Raw genomic sequence first — 23,924 nt, 5'->3', positions numbered from 1 at the left:
CTAGTCAAAAAAAATATAGGTGCAGAAATGAAACTTTTCACAAAATATACAATTCTCATGTGCAAATACCTATGTTCAAAATAGGCTGCTTGAACAATCACTGTCTCTGTAAAATACATAGTCTCAAAACACAAAGTCCATGATCGTTCCACTGGTCTGAAGTTCCGTCCGTTCCATATGTAACATATCTCCTCCCCCGTACAAGAAATCAAAGTGGTCCGGTGTTGTATAATATGTTGGGCGCCATCTGTGACCAGGTGGGCTCCAGCCCATATACATAGATAAAAGTGATGACCAACCAGTATAAGGGTCCAATACAACGAAAGGCTGTGATTGATTTTATATATATATATTTCTGAAACCCTGTAAATTAAACAAATAAAACATATTACTAAATAACAAAAGCATAATCTATTTATTGATGTATGATATAGGAGTTTAATATATAACTATATTATGTTATAAATTCACACTGTGGTTAAGTCAGCCAGCCTAGAAATATCTTTAGTCCTTACTTAAAATAATTAATGAACATATTGACAACTTTAAATGAAATTAAACAAAGAATACATATATTTACATACCAATTGTGAATCGGGTTTCATTTATAGGTAATACACCTCTGTTACTCTCCTAAATGACTCTCACTGTGCTCTATTAACTGTAAATGGTTAAATGACAAGTGATAATACACGATAGTAAATAGTGATGTACTAGTTACCAAATTATTAGAAATATAAGCTGCCATCTTGATTACAATGTACATGTTTAATATACATGTTTACACAAATACTAAATTAATACAAATAAAGCATTGCTGATTTGTAAATCAAAAAAGATGAATCAATAGTAATAAATAAGACCAACCAACCTCAACCTTCAATTTCCAAGAAACACCAAAATAGTTATAATAAAATTAATAAAGTTCAGCAATGCTAGTTCCTTTTGACTTCTCAGTACTAAGACTTGTGCAAGAGTGAACACTATATCACATGACCACAATAATTGGTTCACAAACAGCGGGAATTCAAATGCTTGACTAATCACTAAAATTTACAATGAAAGGGAGGTTATAGACAACTCTGTAAAAATAAAATGTGAAAAGTTTAAAATAAATGAAAAGACCGAAACACGAACTGGTTACATAAGTTTTGTACATGATTATTGTTTCAAGAAAAGTGTTAAATATGCATTTTATTACCTACATATTAACATAGCCTAGTATTGCACTAGAAAAGCCACTTTTTGCTGAATATTGATTTTGCAAAACTATTCATTCCCCAGTTAGAATATATAAACATTTTTTTTAAACATGTCCATTTAATTTCTAAATACTGTTTTAGAAAATAAGTTTGTATGTAGTAAATTCTATAATATTATAGAGTCTCATCTGTACCTTAACATAAAACAACAACACAGTTGTGCATTTTGAGAATTGATAATTGAGAAAAACAACATGAAGAAGGCTGACATATAAAGCAACTTATATTCATGGTACAAACGTAAACATGTATATATAATTTATCAAACCGAGCCTGCAACATTTTCAATTTTGCCGTGTTGGGCTTTCTTTAGGGATTCCGTATTTATCTATTTTATGATATATAGTAACAAATACTTGTAAGTGCTCCGTTATATTTACCAGTCGTTCGGATTTTAACAAACTAAATCACAACACTTTGACAAAAATTCCAAAGTTGCAATCATGAAAAAATGTGGCAGACAATCACAATATGCCGACAAACAAGGTTAACCGCGAGTGGATGCGCAACCCTTCAGGAAGAATTACATATTGCATAAAAATACAACAAACCAACAGGGGGCGTAGGAGGACCCACGCTCTGTCCGGTCATAAAGTCGCCTTATCAACCCCTGGTGATTTTAGATCACGTCTGCTCTGTAAAGCCATGACATTACAACATGCATACAAAGTTTACAAATATCACTGCTCTGTAAAGCCATGACATTACAACATGCATACAAAGTTTACAAATATCAACTAATAATGCTTTAAAAACCATATTCATGATGCTATTACAAAGTCATCAATATTTCGATAGGCTAAATTTGAATTTGTAGAGACAATGTCTGTCCTCTGTAAATAACTCGATATAAACTGAATATGAGTCACGCCGTGTGACTATATAAACTCCGACGCAGTCGAGCAGAAAACTGACCAATCCAGTCTTTTTACCACGGTAAGGACAAGACAACAATTTCATCCTACAGATAATATCCCGTATGGGCCCCACAATATACCGACGCAGCAACAACCACCTAGCTTGGTCATAACAAAGCTTCAACTTCACCAGTGATAATTTGTTTATAAGTTTGAGTTTTATTTTGGAATAACTTGAGATGGACAATGTTGATGAGGTAAGATTTTATTATAAAAAAAAAATAGAAAAAAAAATAAATAGATGCGATTAAATTAAATAATTTCCTAGATTATATCAATGATAAAAGAAATCGTATGAAAATGATTGAATTGGAATTCAATGTCACATTGTTGACTATGAAAGTAGATTCGATGCCTTCAATTCAAAAAAACCCTGAGCAGAAATATAAATAAACAAGAACGAGGATCGACCGAATTACATGTAATAAGTATACTGACATTAAGTCATGTGCATGAAACTTCACTTTTTGATATACTGATAATGCAGATTCTGGGACACTCTAGTAATAAGTAATATAACACGATCTATACAGGAATGGATTTCACATTTTTTATAAATACACAAATATACATTTACTTATAGTGTTACAAACAAAACGATGAGACAGATTATATGCCAAAAGAACTAAGTGCATGCCTTAAATAATAATATTGACTGGATTTCACAGTCAAAGGGCAGTTGCCAGATTTCATGGCAACAACTGCGGTATTAAGATATTGTAATTTCAAATAAGTTACGAAAGGTAAAGACGCATTCTTGTTTTTTACAGGCCCGTTTGGCAACAAGCCAGGGCGGAAGTGACGAAAATTGTGCAAAAGGTATTTGTACATACTGCTCACTATGTCACGTGACTGATGATTTCTCATCTCAGCCTCCTCCTGCTCCGCCTTAAAGAATCTCTCAAGTCAAGACCTGTAGGAGAAAACTTCCATTAAGTACACTTTTAATATATGATTGTAATAAAAGTAAGACATTATCAATATATAACATTTAACTTCAGGGCAAGCATATTAAACGGTATCAGATTTAACGAGAGAATACCTTATATTTCCTCTACCTTTCTTAAGTATTCGAAATCTAACCAGATTTATTTGCTGTTTTAAACCACATTTACTTTCTTCAGTTAATAATGGCCACAGTGGCCATTTAGGAATAATCAACGTACAAGCAGCTTTTTCTGCAGCTACCTTTTCAGAACAAAGAGAAATAACTCTCGGAGGGGGAACAAGCCATTTGTCTCCCCTGACCAATTTTGGCAAAAAACGACTAACGATTCTGCTACCGTAACTCACCATCTAGAAATAAATAATTCATATGTTAATGAATTCAAATACTATTAGTAGGAAGAAGTTACACTTGATACTGTTTTAAATAATAGCATGTAATATACTATTGTATTAATAGTAGCATGAATTCACTTACAATACTAATAGTAGGAATTAGTTAAACTTGATACTGTAGCAAAATATAGCATGTTATACATTATTGTATTAATAGAAGCATGAATTCACTAAAAATACTAATAGTAGGAATTAGTTACACTTGATACTGTATTAAATAATAGCATGTAATAAACTATTGTATTAATAGTAGCAAAAATTCACTTAAAATACTAATAGTTGGAATAAGTTACACTTGATAATGTAGCAAAAATAAATAGCATGTAAAATACTATTGTATTAATAATCATATATTCACTTAAAATAATAACAGTAAGAAGTAGGTACACTTGTTACTGTAGCAAAAATAATAGCATGTAGTGTGCTATTGTAGTTAAAGTAGCATGTAATACTAACAGTAGGAATTAGTTACACTTGACACTGTAGTAGATAATAGTATTGAATAATATTAGCATGAATTCACTTAAAATACAAGTAGTTTAGGAAGTAGTTACACTTAATACTGTATTAAATAGTAGCATGTTATCTTCTATTGTAGTTAAACTAGCATGAATTCACTAATAACTAATTATAAGAAGCAATTAATTGAAACTGAAGTAAATGATAGCATGTAATCACATTTATAAGACATTTTTATTTTAAAGAGTCAAATAGTAGTAATTATATTAACAAGTAGACACAATAATTGTAGAAAAATTAGCAAATAGTTACATGATAAGACTATATTAATAATAACAAAGAGTCACGAGGAAATTGTAAGTGTAACATACAGCAGTCTCACATTATTGTTTCATCTGCATTGTAACGCGGATAATTTGAAAGTATAATTTGTTATGGTTACATATTTGCACAATTAAATATACTTTATACACTGCTAAACTATAGTAGGTACAATAGATGGCAACTTTGACTGTAACCTTACTGAATTCACCACACAAAAACAATAATAAGGTGATAATTTTCATTCTTACGTATCTTTTGTTTTACACTAATTCTTAAAATTTGAATCTGCAGATTTTATATTAAACAACATGTTGAGGCAAAAGGCAAGTCGTTGTGTCAAGTTTTTGTTATTATGCGTTAGTACCATGTAAAAATAAATGACCGCAAATAATGAAATGATGATATATGATACTTTTATTCAAGAAATCATTGCATGCATTTCTGTGGCTGTGATGCACAATTATAGATTTTTTATTGTCTTTTAAATTGATTAGTATATTTAATTAAAACAGGTACCGGTAAAGACAAATACATGAAGTTATTGAGAATTATTAACTCACAAATTAGACATTTCCCAATTTGCAAAGATATATTATAATTTCATTAATATAATTTACAGAAAAAGGGTTCTGTGACAATACTTTAACAAGAGACAGAAACTTTATTCAGCTTCTATTTTAACGTTTGTAATTTTTAGTGAGTATACTTTTATAACATGCTTTTCAGTAGACTGAAATTATAAATTATTAAAATATAATGTCCAAAGTAGCCGTACTATATTTAATCCAGATGAAAAGCAAACATAATGAATAAATGTTAAGGACATTTGGTTGTTTTGTATGTAAGATCAAAATATGTTTCACAGTGTGAACACTAGATACAACATTTTAATGAGTGGCTTCCGTGAAAAATATAAATAATGGTGTTTACGAGTGAAATATAATTTGATCTTGATCTTGCATACAAAAAACGACAACAAATTTTCTGTTTATTTCATGTTTATTTCATGTTTTTTGTTGGTTTTTTAGCCAATTTACTGATATTTGCCAATTAACAACAGACACTCTCATAAGTGACGTCATCAAATCATGACCTCAAATTGTTCTTGTTGAATTTTCTTTTTAACTTTAAAAATGATATGTGCAGGTTTTCATGTGGGTCTCTTAATTAATCACACTATGTCTTTGTTACGATATTTCTACTTATTTTTTTTTTCATCTTCATATAGTTATAATTATGTTTTGCTATTTCACTGTGAAGTTTTGAAATATAATTTCACTGTCCATTGTAAAGCAGTATTGTAATAAATGGAAATAGCGTGAGAAATAAAAATAAAATGTGATATATAACGAGACATACTTTAATATTAAAATATTCGTGAAATACTACAGAAATTTATTATGCAATATAAAGATGATGATAATGTGATAAAGTAAGACGCATGATGTAAGGCAGACAAAAAATAACAAAATGCCTTAAAACCATTAAAAACGAATGAAATTAATATAAAGTTAGTTTATTTTGCATCAAATTATAATTCATTTGTGAACACTAGCTGCTTTTATATTTTCAATTGTGAAAATATTGCATCCGTGATCATTTTATGAAATATATTTCCATTTATCTTCTTCTAATAGACTAAACCCCACTTAAAAATATGAAATAGTTTGTGTAAAGAAACATTGTATTCTTTTATTAATAATAACTTCACAGGTAACTTAATTAAATATCTATGTGTGTTCAATAAATGAAAGACATTATTGAAACATGATAAATTAACAATTAGTAATTAATTGTCATAATATTGTATTAGTATTTACATACATTCATCGAAAGTTCTGGAAATTTTGAGAATTTTAAAATCAGCAATTACAAGCGCATTACTCTGCAAATTACTCTGATTAAATTGTATTTTCCAGATTGTATGTATTATAAAGTATGTTTCGTAATAGCAAAGAAAGAAAACAATTATGTACAGGGTTAACAACATAAATAAGCGCATAAGAACTGGAATATTAAGAATCTTTTTTTACCCAACTTTCATTCCTTTTACAAATAATGACACTTTAAAATGAAATAAAAACTTGCACAAAAAGTGCATGCAAATGTAAGAAAAGTCCTCAATCTGATTAAAATCAGCTCCTTATTAACGCTACGAATAAGGTTCTGACAAGTATAAGAATAAGTTATCAACTTCTCATAACCTTTCACACAAATGATCATCGGCGAGCTTTCACAATTTCAAAAGTAATGCGGTTTCTATTTTAAAATTGTTTTGTCTTTCTAATTCTTACTGACCTGCTACATGGATAGCTGATTTATATTTTTAGTCGATGTTTTTTTGTGGAAGGCAACATTGTTTTGACAACAATCTGACCAAGATATCCTCGTATTGCGAATGTTCTGCGACTCTTAACTTCAATATATGAATGTCACCAACGATTTTTGGCTATAACAGATGAGATATGTATGCCGGAAGGCAAAGGCGACGTACCTTATGTTTTTCGTAGCAAGATTAACATAATTCACACAAATTTCTTACTTATTTAATATAATTCCGTAGTGTTGGCTGTGGGTTGTTATGTATTGAAAATACTGACTGAAGCGTCCCTACGTATAAACCAAAATGCCCTTCAAACCACCCTAAAAACAATTTCCATTGTCCTTTCAGTGATTTGTGCGTTTTCATAACGACACTAGTTTCTCTTGCAACAGTTCCTAAAGATAACAAAGAAAGAGGACAGACACTTTATGCCACGAATGTTACAACATGTTAATAATTTGCTTTGCTCATCCACATGCTTCATCATACAATATTTCATTATATTGTTATGTATTCTATTTATTTCCCATGGATATGGCCATGTACTATGATGTAGGGAAAGCCTCAATCATCATCAGCTTTATTTATAAAATAGCCCGGGTAACAGGACATCATGCTAAGTCTACATATGTGGTCTCAACATTTCCTCTTAAACCTAGGCATTGCTGAAAATATAGTGGAATACAACAAAGGAAAACAAGTGGAACATAGTGGAATGTTACTAAGTTAAAAAAAGTTGAAAACAGAAATATGTATGTTAGACAAAATAGGCATAATTACAAACATATACTTAAAAGTTTTTCATAGAATAAAATTGAAACAAAGACTATTGACTGTTTAATTATCTGCTGCATTAACTTTGATCCAACATAAACACTATTCCGTTGAAGTATAATAAATGTATTTTAAAAACAAAGCAATGTACGTTTGTTTTGTGTAAAAACAATAGATGCATAAAAACCAATTCTCGATCGAGAACCTCGTTGGTCGAGGATGCGTCTTATCTAAAAAACATTATCAATTATAATACGATACTCGTATTTTTTACATCAAAAGATTACAAACCACTCTGTTCATTATAACATCCACAACAAACTTACTTCCATGCAATACCTTTTCAACTGAATATAAACGCTTTTCATCTAAGCTTTTGATACAAATCAATATTAATATTCTGTCCTACCAAATGTGAATATTTCATCTTCAAATAAATAAAAATAGTTAAAACATCTAAATAAATGTCATATTTCTCGATGAATAAATATATATGTACAATGTGTATCTAGGCATTTCTTTTTCAGAAAGCCAATAATAATATTCAAATTAAAAAATTATATTTTTTTCCCTGCGTGACGTCAATTTCAAAATGATAGCGCCAATACTGACGTCTTTTAGGGTTAGCGACATACAAAACATGACTCGTTCTCAAAAAAGTAATAAAATCATATCTTTATCACCTTACTGATCAATATTGTCCTGATTTTATTAAGATGTGTAAGATGTGTAGTAATAAAAAAACTTTTGATGTTTAATAGATAACGATAGCAAATTAAAACCATTTTAAAGGCTCGGTTATATTAAGCCTGATCATGGACTGGAAAGTGCAAGTTACCGACTTAAGCAGAATTCAACATTTAAACATAGAAAGTGGTAAAAAATGAGTAAAGAAACATCCTTAGATGTGTTCATACGGCAGTAATTGTTAATTTGCCATCAAGCATTGCCCATTTGTGAACAAACATACGATATATGTATCCGTTTAAGAATAGAAAAATGTATTTTCTCTAAAATTTGCAGAATAACTGAAAAACGTAAAATCCTTGGCAATGTGTAAGGTATTGGTATGCTTGTATGCTTGCTTTTGAGAAATGTTTCTTTGAAAATATCTTAAAAAAGTGAAAAACTAATTTTGAAGGCGCAGATGAATAAAAACAGTTCAACGGTGAACATAGTTTTGTTTACAATTCCATTCTCTTTTTTTTAAAATTCAAATTATGTACGCTTGTTTTAAATATTCCTTCTCTGCTATTCTATGATTACATACAAACTGATTGAATTTGACTAATAGTGTCAAAGAACTTACCGCTACGATGGCGATGAGAATGACACGGTAAAAGGTTTGATTTTTATTTTTATTTTTTTTTTGAGGAAAAGAAAAGAACAACTACAATAATACATTTTGCAAAATTGAAATACCTAGTATAAATTTATCGATTTTTAGGGCATGCAAAAGAAATTTCTATAACTTATAAAATCGATAAAAAGTCAGTAATGCAGTTTTTGATACTTATCACAGTAAGCAATATTCTTATCAAGTGTCTCATTTTAACATGCGTAAAAGATTTTACAAGTCTAAGTCATTCATTTGATATGTTCTTTAACGATTCAATAGTTCATAGTGGGAACTTATGTGATATCTTAACGCTCTAACCTGACCCACGCTAGTCAAGTTAGGAAACCAGATTTTTATTCTTTATAAGGATAAAAGTTTTGTTCCTATGACGCCTGGTTTATTGATTTAGAGGACATTGACAGAGTAATGAATGAAAAAATCAAAACGAAGAAATGAAAATTTTGCCTGTGTCTCCCTTGAGAATCCTTCTAATCCGAAACCCTTTTTAATCCAAACTTTTCTTCTGGCCCGGAAGAGTTCGGATTAGACAGGTTCCACTGAATCTTCAATTTAAAAAAAAAAGCTTTAGAGTATTTTTACAGATAAGCCACTGGTTTGATCTGGCTTCCCATATTTCCCATTCTTCGTTTTGATTTTTTCATTTATATACATATAAAGTAATAAAAAGTAATGTCAAAATAGCCTTTACATGCATTTAAATGTGTTGCATGAATTATCACGAAACATTCATTTTCCTTCCTTTGACCGTACAAGTATCCGTACGTTTTTAGCAAAAGAAATGTTAGCGTACATAGATTCTTTAATTTGTCACTCCTTTGAAAGATTATATTTGTAGGCAAGATTAATAAAGACCGTTCAGAAGCCGAACTATTTGGAATGAATGAATACTTGCCAAAAAAAGAACGCAGATTAGTAAAATATGCAGAAGCAGATTCTCCGCCTCAGGAAGCAAAAGAGACAAGTGAAACAACGCCGTTGAGAGGTAACAGTTAAGCTTCAGAATATTTATTTCAAACTAAAATTGTCCAAGTACTATGCCTATTATAGACTTATTGAAATGAACTTATGCAGGCCGCTTAACAGTGTGGTGGTGGGAGTTTTGTGGCTTTGGTTCAACGCATAATTTCTTTTTAACATAAGATATTACATCTAGAAAAGTCAATGTTGGCGTGAGGACAATACACTTACTGAAATACGTACCATTCGCCTCACAGCTTTATTATCCGAAATTTTGATAGTTACATGCAATTTGATCACAACTAACTTTCCACTATTGATTCTTTTATTACATTTTTCAGCGTGCAAGAACCCAAAAACAAAACCAAAGATTCATTTTACACTTTCTAAATCATAACCTCTATAATTAAATTTGGGTGTATATTGGGATTATATCATTCTCAATATCTTTTAGACATATCGCAAACCTTCTCACAATAGAGGTTTCTCATTATTAGGAGTAATTGCACTGAATCTTATGAAATTAGCACTTTTTTATTTCTCGAGTCCTACAAGCCCGCATCAACTTCATTATAGTTATGTCGCATTCATGGCAAACAAAGACATCTTCTACAAACAACCGAATCAAAATATTGAAACAAATTATGGTTACCTTTCTTCAAGCGTTGTAATTTATAAAGATGTCATTCCAATTTGGTCGGTTTGAGTCGGAATTTCTCTATAACTTTTTGTTGATCTGTCAATACTAGTGACTGGGGAAAGTTTTTGTATATTCTGGCATAACTCCCCAGAAATATGTTCACTGGACGTCGCTTTCCCTTGTTTATAGCGTTATATTCATATATTCTGAAAAAAAGCTTGTTCTGCTAAGGGAGTTTGTGTGACAACATTATTGAAATAGTTTCAAAAGGATTACAAAAGATTGATGATGCTTTCTGTTACATATTTGTTACTCAGTTTTAAGAATGTTGTGGTTGTGAAAAACAATACAAGAGGGCCATGATGGCCCTGAGTCGCTCACCAGAAACAACTGTTTTTCTAGTGTTATTTTTCAAAAGAACTTGATGAAAGACCAGTCCAGCTCAACTTTAACTTGCCCTTCTAATTATTGAAATTTTTTGCTCTAATATTTTGGAGGCTTTATTAAAAATAAATATGTTGCAAGTGTGTTCCCATGAGATTATGTAGAATAAAATAATGCAGAATAAACAGGTCTAGGATTTTATGATATTTACCGACAGTCTGTAAATTTTTGGACAAGCCATAATTTTACAGATTTTTGTATCTGTGAAATTACAGACATTAAGTAAGAAAATAGTAGAAGTTGTATTAAAATTCAAAACCACAGGTTAAAATTTATAAGGTTACATGCTATATGATTAAATGTAACAGTATGGTAAGATTCAAAACAATATGATGACTTTTAATTTTCACTTTTATTAAATATTCCAAAATCATCATACAAAGATGAAACTCACCACATTACGTTTGTAAATATAAACAATCAATAAAAAAACTAGTCAGAAGCTGCGGATTTTAGTGTTAAACTAAAAACAGCAAATTTCACATTGAGTTTACATTTGTAAATTTATGGTTTGAAAAATCTTTAAATTTCTAGCTTTTCAAAATTTACGAACAGTCCATAAATAACATGAAATCCTAGACCTGATAAATGACCACTACATCAGGATTTATTTTGATGGAACATTTTTTCTTTATAACTTTTGTAAATGAATACACAAAATGTCAGATGCAAAATATGTAAGGTTTTTACAGTATTGGACAACAAACTTTTTATTTGAGGGCAAATTCAAGCCCAATCGGTAAAATTATGGAGCTTTGGTAGACAATACCAACAATCGAGTTACCTTCCACGTCTGGATCGTAGCCAAGCTAGGAATTCGTCGGCTTACTCTTAAAATGTCCTAACTGCCAAAATGCTATTTTGAGAAAAACGACTTTAAACATTTTGCATCTGGATGTGACTGGATGTTTCTTTGTATAATAGTATAAAACTTGCTAATTAAGTGAAGGGAAAATAATTTCAGAAAACCGACCTCAACGTAACGTAATGCATCAAACCTAAAGTGATAAGACTTTATGATATTGGTCCCCAGATATTTAGTCACAACAAGTTAAACAATTTATAACTGTTTATCATAACTTTTGTAACATTAATAAATATGACTTCTTGTCAAGACAAATAGAAATTGATATCTTAAACATAAATACTGTATAAAATCGTAAATTAAGTAACAAAGAAACATATCTTGATTATAGACAAATATACATGTAGATATACATCATATAAAAGGTATAAAATTGTCTTTATATTTGCATTTACAGCATGTTACTTTGCAAAATCTCAATCTGTACGTATTAACATAATTATACAACTGACATTAATGCAAAATGTCTGTATTAAACAAAAAAAACAACAACATAAAACAACGTCTCGTCATACCGTGAAAAAAATCATGAACAATTTGATTTTTTTATTATCTAACATTTTTTCAATGGACTAAGATTAACATTATTAAAATGTTATTTACTTTTTTAACAATGTAAGAAAACCTGTTGCCAAGGTACTTCATCAAATCTGCCATGTAGTAGTCATTAATATTAAACGTAAATCAGCTGTTCATGTGGCTTGCAGTTTTAAACATAAATTCAACAATAACATGATGCCAAAGTACAACATCAAAAAAGAAAATATATTCCGATGTCTCATCATAGCATTGAATTTAGTAAATTTCTCAAACATAATATTAATCACATGTAGATGTAGATGAGTATTTGATAAATTGTGTTATAGAATAATACCATGATCAAATTCTTATTATGTCTGTTTGCGTAATACTATAGCACTTGCACTTATAAAGGTTTATATTTTGCACAGACTTTTCATGAACATGCTATCCTCTGTCGGCATAAATCGTAGCATGGTTTCTATATATTTTTTCTTGTCATCAGACAAACCCTTTCCACATTTTAGAATTTGAGGCAAAGGAAGTAAGTCTACTTTACAAGATAAACTTGTTGTCCTTAGAACTGTCGCCTCTGTGTACTGGACATCAAATGACTCTTTAAAAAACACTTGAAACGGCAATTCGTTCAAATATTTTAAACCGCCTCCGTGGTCGAGGGGTTAGAGTCGATGACTTCTAATCCAGGTACCTCTCTGGCGTGGGTTCGATCCCCAGGAGATGCTTTGGTAGCTTAGCGCGGAGGAAGGTTGTCTAGTACTGGTGTAACTCTCCAGGAACGATGGTTAGGAAACTACCCGCCTATATGACTGAAATACTGTTGAAAAAGGCGTAAAATGAGACAAACAAACAAACAAACATATTTCAATGCTTTAACTCTTGTAAATGGGACAGAGTTAAATGTGAATTTCTCTGCAACCGCTCGATAGTCAAAAAGCACGTCATTTTAGTTGTATGATTACGGTTTTATCCGGACGGACTTGCTGACGATTTCTAATTAGACTTAGAGGACTGAAATTTCTGAAACTTTCAGCTTTTTCTCTGTATGTGAGTGAATGTTATCAATTTCCTGAATACTGGAATATCCAGGAGTACAAAATTTCTGAACAATTTCAACCACTTCAGGATAATTTTGTTGAAATAGTTATAAAGCAGGTGTCATCATGCTGTTGCGGTTTTGTGGTACACAACTATCATACCACAACGTCATTTTCTTAACATGAGGATGAGCCTTCAAAGCGTTTTCTAAGATAACAGTTACAGCACTAGCAAGTTTATTAGATCCCCGTCCAGCGATTTGTTCATTCCATATAACATTATATCAAACTTTGTCCAGAGAGCAGTGACATAATAGGATAATCAATCTCAAAATAACACCAAAGTCTTGACAATTGCTTATCAAGTCGTTATTTTTCTACAAACTTTGTTCACTTTTGTCAACAGATCTTGAATGCCGATATAGCCCAAAATGTGTATGAGGACGCCGTCGGGCAACAACACGAGGTTTAACCTATAATGATATTTAAATTTAAGTAGTTTAAAATATCAGTGATTTAAGCATAAAATGAAATTGTTAACTTTAATTTACTTATTTATGTATCCGAAATATTGTTTATCCGAAATGTATTTACTAGGTTTTGCAAAACTTCTTGAAATTCTGAGATTACAGTGCATTCGACATTAAAAAAGCAAATTGCAGTTACACGTACATATATTTTAGATTAATTTACTCACATATTAATACTTTATCTTGCTTGGAAACAAAATAAATGGCATTACAAAAAAATATTGGCAAGAAAATTCTCTACCGGAAGTTTTGACTTAGCGCACTATCATTGCGAAAACGACCAAGGTCACATGACCATCAGTTCGTGTTTTGATTGGCTTATTTCAGGTTTCACTATTAAATTGTTCTAAGTAACGTACATACCCTACTATAAGGATAAAACAATCATGCGAAATGTGGACATAGAGCAAAGTTCATACTCGGTAACTCCGTTTCTAGGTCATCATAACCTTGAACCGAAAGCTTAACAGATAGAGCAATGTAAGGTAAAAAGAATGGTTCATTTATCTCAAATTTTGCAAAACTAGACATAGGACACTTTTAGAGTTAGGCGACGAATTGCCTACTTATTCTAGTTATAAATTACACTAACATGGCGCCCAACTGTTAGCAGTCAAGCCTAACACACTAATTCCGAACTTCCGTCAACTCCCGTAACCAGTACCATACGGTACTACAAAACTCTAAAGTTGTACATCCCGATGTGAATGGATTGTCTTTATTTTCAGTTATACAAACTGTGCAAGTCATTTTATTACCATCATACTGCAACCAACAATTGCTTTCAGAAAAACTCGCTTCGGAGCATGATTTATCATTTTGCTTGGATTTCCCAGTTGTTTCAGCATTCGCCGATTGATTTGGTTGGAAACCTCATTTGGTATAGGCGTAGAGTTGTTTACGGTACATTCTATCGGCCCATAAACGTTAATATTGTCTTTATTGAAGAATGAAGTCAATCCTCAATGTTTTTTTTTTTTCGAAGCAGACATTTGTGAATTTACCCGGATAATGACGTCAGAATCTGAAGCGTTTGAGCGCTTTTAACGTGTAATATTCACTAAAGCGTCTAACATAAATCATGTGACCGATCAGCTGATGAAATTCATGCTATTTATAGAAAAAAATATATACAACGACGGTCGCAGAAATATGCGTCACTTAAAACGCACGGCAATGATATTACCGCGTCAAATGCAAAAGTACTGCGTCAAAAACGCAGAAAAAGCTTTCTAGAGAAAACACTGCATGTAGTGTTGTAATTAAAAGAATATGAATGAAACCAAATAAAGCTTGATACTAAGTCCTTATATATCCAAGTTATTTCATAAGAGGTCATGATCTCAAAAAAATTCATCAGCAAACAGCAGGTCACTCACATGTATGAAAGAAATTCCAACATGAGTTGTTTCCCTTTCATTAAACTATTATTTGAAGAAATGCCATGGTCTGTGGTATCTTAGCTTTAGCAGTCCCTAAAAGGGGTCAATCAAATAAATATAAGCAATTTTTATAAAGGATTACTATAAGAATGCTAATAACAAAGTTTGGTGATCATCCATCAATAACTTCTGTAGAAAAAGCTGTCTAAAGGTTTATATTATTTTTAGCTCCATTGACCCCTAAAAGGGGCCTATCAAATTAATATTAGTAAATTTGATAAAAGACTACCTAAAAATGCTACAGACAAAGTTTGGTGAGAATCCATCAATTAGTTCTGTAGAAGAAGATGTGTAAAGGAGTTTCTATTTTTAGGTCTAGAGACCCTTAAAATGGGCCAATCAAATTAATATGAGCAAATTCGATAAAAAAAACTACCCAAGAATGCTACAGACAAAGTTTGGTGATCATCTATCAATAAGTTCTCTAGATATAGATGTTTAAAGTAATTTCTATTTTTAACTTTAACAGCCCCTAAAAGGGGCCAATCAAATTAATATGAGCAAACTTGATAAAAGACTACCCAAGAATGATAGAAACAAAGTTTGGTGATCATCCATCCATTTGTTCTATAGAAGAAGATGCCTAAATGTTTTTTTTTCTATTTTTAGCCCTATTGACCCCTAAAAGGGGCCAATCAAATTAATATGAGCAAACTTGATAAAAGACTACCCAAGAATGCTACAGACAAAGTTTGGTGATCATCCATCAATTAGTTCTGTAGTAGAAGATGTTTAAAGGTTTTTCTATTTTTAGCTCTGTTGACCCCTAAAAGGGGCCAATTGAAATGACATGAGCAAATTCAAGTGTGACTGTCACAAGGATGCTACAGACCAAATTTGAAGTAAATCTGCCCAGCGGTTTCAGAGAAGAAGATGATTGTTGACGCATGACGACGGACGACGGACGCCGGAGTATCCCCCTTTGATACTAATAGCTCACCCTGAGCCTTCGGCTCTGGTGAGCTAATTAAAGCTCCAGATGAGCTAACATACATCAAGACAATCAAATGTGACTTATATACAATCTGATTTTGCAAAAAGTAAAAAGATTCAAGCAATAATATATTTCTCTGTCGGTCGGTCTGTTCGTCTTCCATTTAGTTAAACCCCTACCGGGTCATCGGCTTTGACAGAGGTTAAAGGTAAGATAAATATTTAAAACAAAGCAAAGGCAGGTGTGAGGTTTAAGGTGACAACGGAGTCAATTATCACTAAAAATACCTAAAATGAGAATTTTTGCTAAGTAGATTTATTAACCTTCTCTGAATACATTCGTGATTTAATTTTGGAAGCAGTTAGTGCAGAAACTATGTTTTTAAACGTTTTATTACGATACCCATACCATTTTTATCCGCTATGCGCCTAACCTGTCAATTATCGATACGCCCCCCCTCCCCTCATTGAGGCATCAATGAGGGAAATCGGTAATTTCATACATGTGTATATCCATGAATTACCGGTTTATTTGTTATTTGTCGATATGACTCGTAAAACATGTACATGTATCATAAAAATACTATACATCTTTTATGAATATTTCAACATTGTACCGTTTACCATTTAAGTATCCATCTTATAAATTAAGTATTTTGTCGGGCAAGATGTAACAAATAATTAAGCATAGCGGTAAATCGCACGACCATGGGGATGGTTAAAACAATGTAGCTGCCTTTATCCATAATGTGTGAAATTTATTTATCCCGTAATCTGATAGACATTATATTGAGTTTATGAACTTAAGTACGGATTCAAGAGCTTGCTTTGCATGCAACCTCGTTTTCTAACAATGTCAAAAGAAAGATACAACACTTTTATGTGAATGCGTATATATGACAGGTGGTCAGGTGTCCTTTACAAATTTATAAAATATTTTTACGATAGTCTTCGGATGATTAATTCTTTATGAATCAATGAAAATGATATGAAAAAATATTTTCAGTGAATGGTTTGAATATATTGTTCACTAGTATATCGAACACAATTTATTGTATGTCCCAGAAGAAACTGAATGTATTTATGCCGTGCATAGATAAAATTCGGGGAACGTCAGATCATATTGATCGAGAAATACCTTTTATTTCTATTAAATCATGTTAAGCATTTATATGAACTGATCAGACAAAAATATATAATATCCCGTTCTTATTTGTACAATGTACCATGCACATTCTTTAAAAGTCTGTCAGGAGCACAGTTTTTCGTTATTTTAATTTATATTTTAACTGAATTTCATACACGAATACACAGGCAGAGTGACACTGATATAATATTATAATAATAATGATGATAATAATAATAATAACACCAAAAGTGAAACAATATGATTACCGATAGCAGTACGAACGTTAAATGCTTTCAATTTTGTCCCACTGAGTGCCTCAAATTTTACCAATAGTCACGTGACATGTGCGACAGATACCTGACGGACAGTAAATCACGTTAAGATTCGAAGAAATTCTGCTATAAATGATATAAATCAGCTGCTTTCTCATTGGTCAGTTGTCACTTGGTTATAAAAGTTGTTAGAGTATGTATTACAACATCGTATCACCCCCTTTGGTGTGATATTTGCGTGTTATACAATAATTTAACGGAAAACGTAGGGGTCTGAGAGAAACCAGCCGATTTATGACACTTCGTTTGATGCGCGTCGGACTAACTTTATATCGGTATAACTTTTTTAATAAACAAGCAATTTACATGCGGTTAAAAGCACATGAAAGGGAATTAAAGTACAGTGGGAACCCGTGTCAGGGATTTTGTTTGCTCAATCAGCGACTTAATACTCTTTAATTACGTAATATGTATGGTGAAAAAAGTCGCATAAATTGTTTGACGTCACGTAATATTTTTTGGGAAAAGATAGAAAAAATCTGAGACTCGGTTCCCCAGATATTATAATTATGTTTATATTCCAAGAGTTTGATAACAAAAAAATAAAAAATGACTTTGATATAACGATTTAAAATTATAGAATTTTTTATCAAAATCAATAATTTACAGAGGCATTTTTTTCAAATATGATATATTTTATAAAGATCAAAGACATCAAATGCACAAAATTTAAATAAATTACAATTATTAAAATGGTTTAAATGATATGTATGGTAGTACCACGAAAAGTGTCCGTTGTCGCCTAAAGGGTGAGACATGCTTAACATTGCATACGGCCAGGACAAGGTGACAGCATCTGGTCAAAAATGGTCCTTGGGAAAAAATGAGTTTTTGTCGTAGATGGTGGTTGTTTGAATTTGTATAAAGCAAGGGCATGGGACTTTCGATTTAGTTCAGTTACTGGCTTGAGGTACTTAGGAAGGAAAATGGTAACTTTAGTTGCAGGAAGTTTTGAAGCATGATAAAGCGCTTATCTTTTCGTCCTTGTTTTTGGCTTCTTCACTTAAGCATTGCAGAGATATTTAATGTTCGATTGTAGTTTTTTTTTTGGTACAGGGGACAGCACAATGCAGCATATAATTAATGAGAGCTCAAGTGTATGGAAACCAAACATTAGAATTGTACTTAAGCTGTGGTCGGAAAACGTCGTATTAAGTGGTTAAGAGTGAACCTTGTATCGTCACAAGAGTTAGATTTCCTTTTTACACTCTTAAAAAGTGCGGCGTGTAATGTTATGCACTTGGTTGTCTGTCCGTATGTTTGTTAACTGGTTTCGTGTCCGGTCTGTATCTTTCGAACAGATAGAAAAAAAAAATAAAACATTTGGCAGAAATATTACTAATAATGAGATGGTATGCAGAGCTCAGGTTTTGACTTCCTGAAATCAATCTTTGCCCGGCCGGAGGATGAATTGATCAAAATATACTTATATATGAGAGTTTGCATCCGGTTGGTATCTTTTGAAATAGTGGAAGAAAATTGAACCTATTTGTCAAAAATGTTTACCATAATGAGACATTGTGCAGAGAGCAGGTTTTAAATTCCTCAGGTCAAGGTTACACTTAATCATTTTGAATCATTTCAAAGTTTTGTTTCCGCTCTGTAGTTTGTTCTTTTTGGCAGAAATATGAATATAACTGAAAATTTAATGTTGCAGATTTTGGCTTTCTCAGTTCAAGGTCAATGTCCTGCTGCCTCATTCAAAATCCTTATACATTTTGTATAGATGTTTATATTACAAATGGAGATTGTACTGTGTAAGAACTTATTAAAATGTTTCCTCCCAATATATATGTATGTTACCTCCTTTTTTTCCTTAAATGCTATCACTTTACAGTGCTTTTTAAAAAAAAATTTAAATGTATTTAACTTACTGTTAAAATCATAATTATTCAGAATATCATAGGTTTATGTGATTTTATTACTATGAAATAAGATAATCACAGGTTTATGTGAATTCATTACTATGAAATAAGACAATCTAATAAGTTATATGTGATGTTTCTTGAAATATGCAAAGTCACTAAATAATCATAATAAGTTGCAAAAGATGCATATGAAGTGTCAAATATCCTCTTTAAGACAATATTTTTATATAAATAATGCCTGGTGTACTGGCAGTTGTTGTTTTACAATTCTACCTCTGTTTTGCCATATTGTGGGCAGTCTTTCTCTAATTGACAGGGAAGAAAAATCAATATAATAAGTTGCAAAGGTCTATCCCATGACTAACAATTCATTTTTGAATGACGATATTTTAAATGCTTTAAATAAAGGGGGGTAATAATAACTCAATTTCTTATGCCCAAAAATATATTTATGTTAATTTAAAAAGCGTTTATATTTTGCATGAAGCATTGCCTTGTTTACATCTACAAAATTTATGTAAACTTATTTCATATATGTATTCTTGTTTAAAGCTACAATGCCCAATACTGTTATTTGGCATGTATCATAACAAAAAAGAACTCTGAAAAAATGCCAAAGATTAATTCACTGATAAAAAATGTCTATGCCCCGTGGTTTTTGTGGTTTTTTTTTTTAGGGGGGGGGGGGGTGTTGTCTCATACAAGTTACGTGTACACATATTTTTATAGCATACGCGTCTTAAAAGTCTTATCCTCCAACCAGCAATGTGTGGAGTATAGACTTTTAACATGTTTCATCACTATTTTTGGTTTTATAAAAGATAGATTATAAGTTTTATACATATTATGAGCAAAAGATGGATGTTTGTGTCAGTATTGATGTTACATATGTTAAGGGATGTTATAAAAAAGAAAATAATTATTGTAAGCATAACACTTACATTTTTAATTATTTTTAGGCATAATAGTTTGTGTTTTTGTAACAGGCTAACCTCCTGTTTTTACCAAGATTATTTTGTTGAATTCTTTTCCAACAGAAAATGCAAAGAAACGAGTCTAAAGTTCAGCGGCTAAGTGAGCATTTCGGTCAATTTTTGCCCTTTTGATACCAAAATGCATGACAATTTCATGCACAAATTTACTAATATTGAAGGGATTAAAAGGGTAACTGTCTGATATACAATGTAAACAGTATAGTTTACCTAAGCAAATGAAGTACAATACTTATGAATTAACCAATGATAGTAAAATGACTAAGTGACTGTATTATAAAGCTGCATGGATGATTTCAACATGTAATCTAGTATCGTATTTAAGAAATAAATACGTTTAATAATTTACTACCATATTAAGTCTGAAGAAATATGAAAGTCATTCCTGTCACACGTTTGGATTTCTTATATAATATTATTTGTATTTTTATTTCTTATCATTAAAGAAACAACATTATTGTCGTTTTTAGTCAGTATATTTACTCTGTGACAATTGCATTAAGGTAAATTATGACCACTCTGGTCTTCAAAATTTAAGGGCATGACTGGTGACTTATCCGGAGTTCGTACTCGAAAGCTGTAACATATATACAATGTATATCAAATTATAAGTATTCATTTGACAAAAGCATAGATCTTTGGCATGTATCAATATATATTTTAATATTGATAATAAAACATCTTCCGGACAAGTGTTTAAAATTGGTTTTTCTATTATCTTTTATTTATTTCTTTAAACTTCAATTACTAAAAACAAATTGCATTTGAGCGTATATTGACAAGTCTAAGCCGTTCTCTTGTATAACAATGCTGTCAATGTACGGTTTCAGGTTTAATGTTTGGTATAGACAACAAGGTACTTTGCTGGAGGGACTGATTCTATGAAGATGTTTTGTGTCGATCGTTTTGTTATTTGAATGACTTGTCATTTTGAGGGATATACTTTCATGTCCCATTTTTATTCCCATGTTTCTAGCTGTTATATGTCTTACTCTAGCTAGTAGGGCGGGACATAAGGTCTCTGCTGTCAAAATAGTGCAAATTTGATACAAGCATGAATCTTTCAGAAATAATCTTTAGACCATGTAGATTTCAAAAGTGACGTGGACCCAAAAATATCTCTGCTCATTCAAGATGGCCGCCATATAAATTTGACGTACATAATAGCTCATTCATTCTCATTTTTGTACAGACCTGAAACTAACACTAAAGCATGTATAAAGTTGCTCCTTTTAAAAAAATTAAATCTTTAAACAATTTCGCTTGCAAACTTCTTCAGAATCCAAAATGGCGTCAAATATGGCTGTCAATTTTATGCAAAACTGATATATCTCTATAGTAATATTTATTTGCACAAAGTATGTTTATTTCCATATAAAATTGTTTGAACAAAAGCTAAAAACCTGTCACAGAATTTCTCAAAGTGATATTCACTTGCACATCATTTCAACCAAGTATGATTGAGTTAGTACTGTCCATTTAATATTAACTTATGTAGACATGATATTTTCAAAAGATACAAAAATAAAGGCGACTGATACAGTATAATAATATTATTATCTATGTGTGGTGAAATTGGTATCAATAATATCGCTTGACCCACAAAACATAGCTTATGATTTTAAATATAAACTAAATGTATTAATACTTCATTTTCCCCATTAAACAAGAGAGAATTTTTGACCCTAGATCACTCGCCTAAGAAACACTGCTGGAAAAGGGCTATAACTCTTTCATACTGAAAACGCTAAGATCATATAAGGAGTATCTTTTTTTCACCAAATACAGTCATGATTTATAAACTATTTGAAAATAAACACGCCAAATAACTAGGCTATCATAACTTGTTCACACAAAAAGACTCATATAACTATATTCGAATAAGACTCCATGTAAACTAAGTGATTTTGACCCTATGTCAATAATTTATAATTTTTATATAGCATCACAATGTGATTATTTACGATATTTTTTCTGTTCCGTGAGAAGATTTTTGATATATCAGTCAATGTAAACTAAATGACAGGGAACGCCATTTTGGACTGCAGCAGCATGATTTAAAGGTCCTCATGAGGAACACAGTTTTTTAAAGACTTGTGAAGGGAATCACATTGAAGTTGTTTTTTGTTGTTGTTGTTTAAAAAAAATTACAGTGCCTAGAGCTTAGATAGTCAACCTTGCCAAGTAAAGAAGACCTCTTTTAAAGTTACATAAAACGCTTTGGGATCATTTAGTGTACATGCAAAAAAAAAAAAAACAATGACTTGAACTATGATATTTGGGATGTAGTATGATATAAAATGCATAAATTTGTATGATGCTTTTGCTGTCTAAAATGGTTTTGCAATGGGTATCACTAAATTTACAAAGACCACTGTAATTATAGTGTAATAAACCTGTTCTCACTAAACCTACAGTACCCGACGCATTGACATTAATCATGTATCATCATAATTTTGTGATACTCTTCAAATATTTGATAAATCATGGACAACATGGTCAAAATTTACGAAACACCAGAGGTCACTAAGTTTATATGGACTCATATATGAATATGGTTATTAAAGTCCTCTCGTGTGAAAAAGATTTAAACTAGATATTGGGTATGTTTCTTTAAAAGCAACCGGGTACAAAAATTACACAAATTATGTGTGTAATGACATAATTGACACGCCCAATATTATCTTGTTGCCTTTTTCCAATGATCGTAGGTGAGTGATCCAGGTTCATCATTACCCTCTTACTGGAAAAAGAGATATGATTACTTTAGGAATAAAACTGTAGTGTATCGTAACTTTAAAAAAACTGCATGCAGGCAAGCCATATCATTGATATATCTGTTTCACATCACATGGATGGTGTGATGTAGCAGTGGCCTTTTTTACTATGTATGTTCAGACATTAAATGAAAACAATCTAATTCTGTTGGCTTTTAAGCCATGTTTATATTATATATATACAATTGCGAAGGAGCCAAAAGTATGCGTTTATGGACTACCTTTATACCTTACATTCATGTACATGTTTGCTTTTGTAAGCACCTTTAGTTGATGTTATGTCTTCTTATATGTTAATTTATAATTTTAGATATATTGAAACAAGAATTATCGTACAACCAAATTTAATAACACATGTTTGTATATGCATTTCTATGGAGGATATTCGTTGCCAAAAATCCAGACTAGTAGATCTGAGTTGAACAGTGGGTTTACAGAGAAAATACAATTGTATTTGTTTGTATGTAAACTCCAATGTTGCATTTTTGGATTGAGTTTGCCGATTAAACATTGTTAACATGTATTTCAACAAAATACATTTTGTTAGACGACTAAACATTAACTGGTTTTTTGAGAGAAGTAATACCAAGTGTTCATCATAACATGCGGAATGCTCATTGTTCGTGTATACGCCGACAAAACAGAAGTTTCTTTCTTAGCTTTACATGGTCAAACCATCAT

The 23,924-nt window shown here is 31.3% G+C and overlaps 1 protein-coding gene across 1 annotated transcript in view; it reads left to right on the top strand.

Annotated features, from left to right (window-relative positions):
- The first annotated feature begins 2,358 nt into the window (after positions 1 to 2,358).
- LOC132731347 (caspase-3-like) overlaps positions 2,359 to 23,924 on the top strand; it is a 33,121-nt gene continuing 11,555 nt past the window's right edge. Inside the window, exons 1-3 of the mRNA XM_060717514.1 lie at positions 2,359 to 2,376; positions 2,950 to 2,998; positions 9,596 to 9,742. Coding sequence (XP_060573497.1) covers positions 2,359 to 2,376; positions 2,950 to 2,998; positions 9,596 to 9,742 — 214 coding nt within the window. The remainder of the gene's footprint in view (positions 2,377 to 2,949; positions 2,999 to 9,595; positions 9,743 to 23,924) is intronic.

The sequence above is a fragment of the Ruditapes philippinarum genome, unplaced genomic scaffold (genome assembly GCF_026571515.1).
Source record: "Ruditapes philippinarum isolate M1 unplaced genomic scaffold, ASM2657151v2 ctg7353_1_1_1_1, whole genome shotgun sequence".
Classification (NCBI taxonomy): domain Eukaryota; kingdom Metazoa; phylum Mollusca; class Bivalvia; order Venerida; family Veneridae; genus Ruditapes; species Ruditapes philippinarum.
This window is presented reverse-complemented; position numbering and strand designations above follow the sequence as displayed.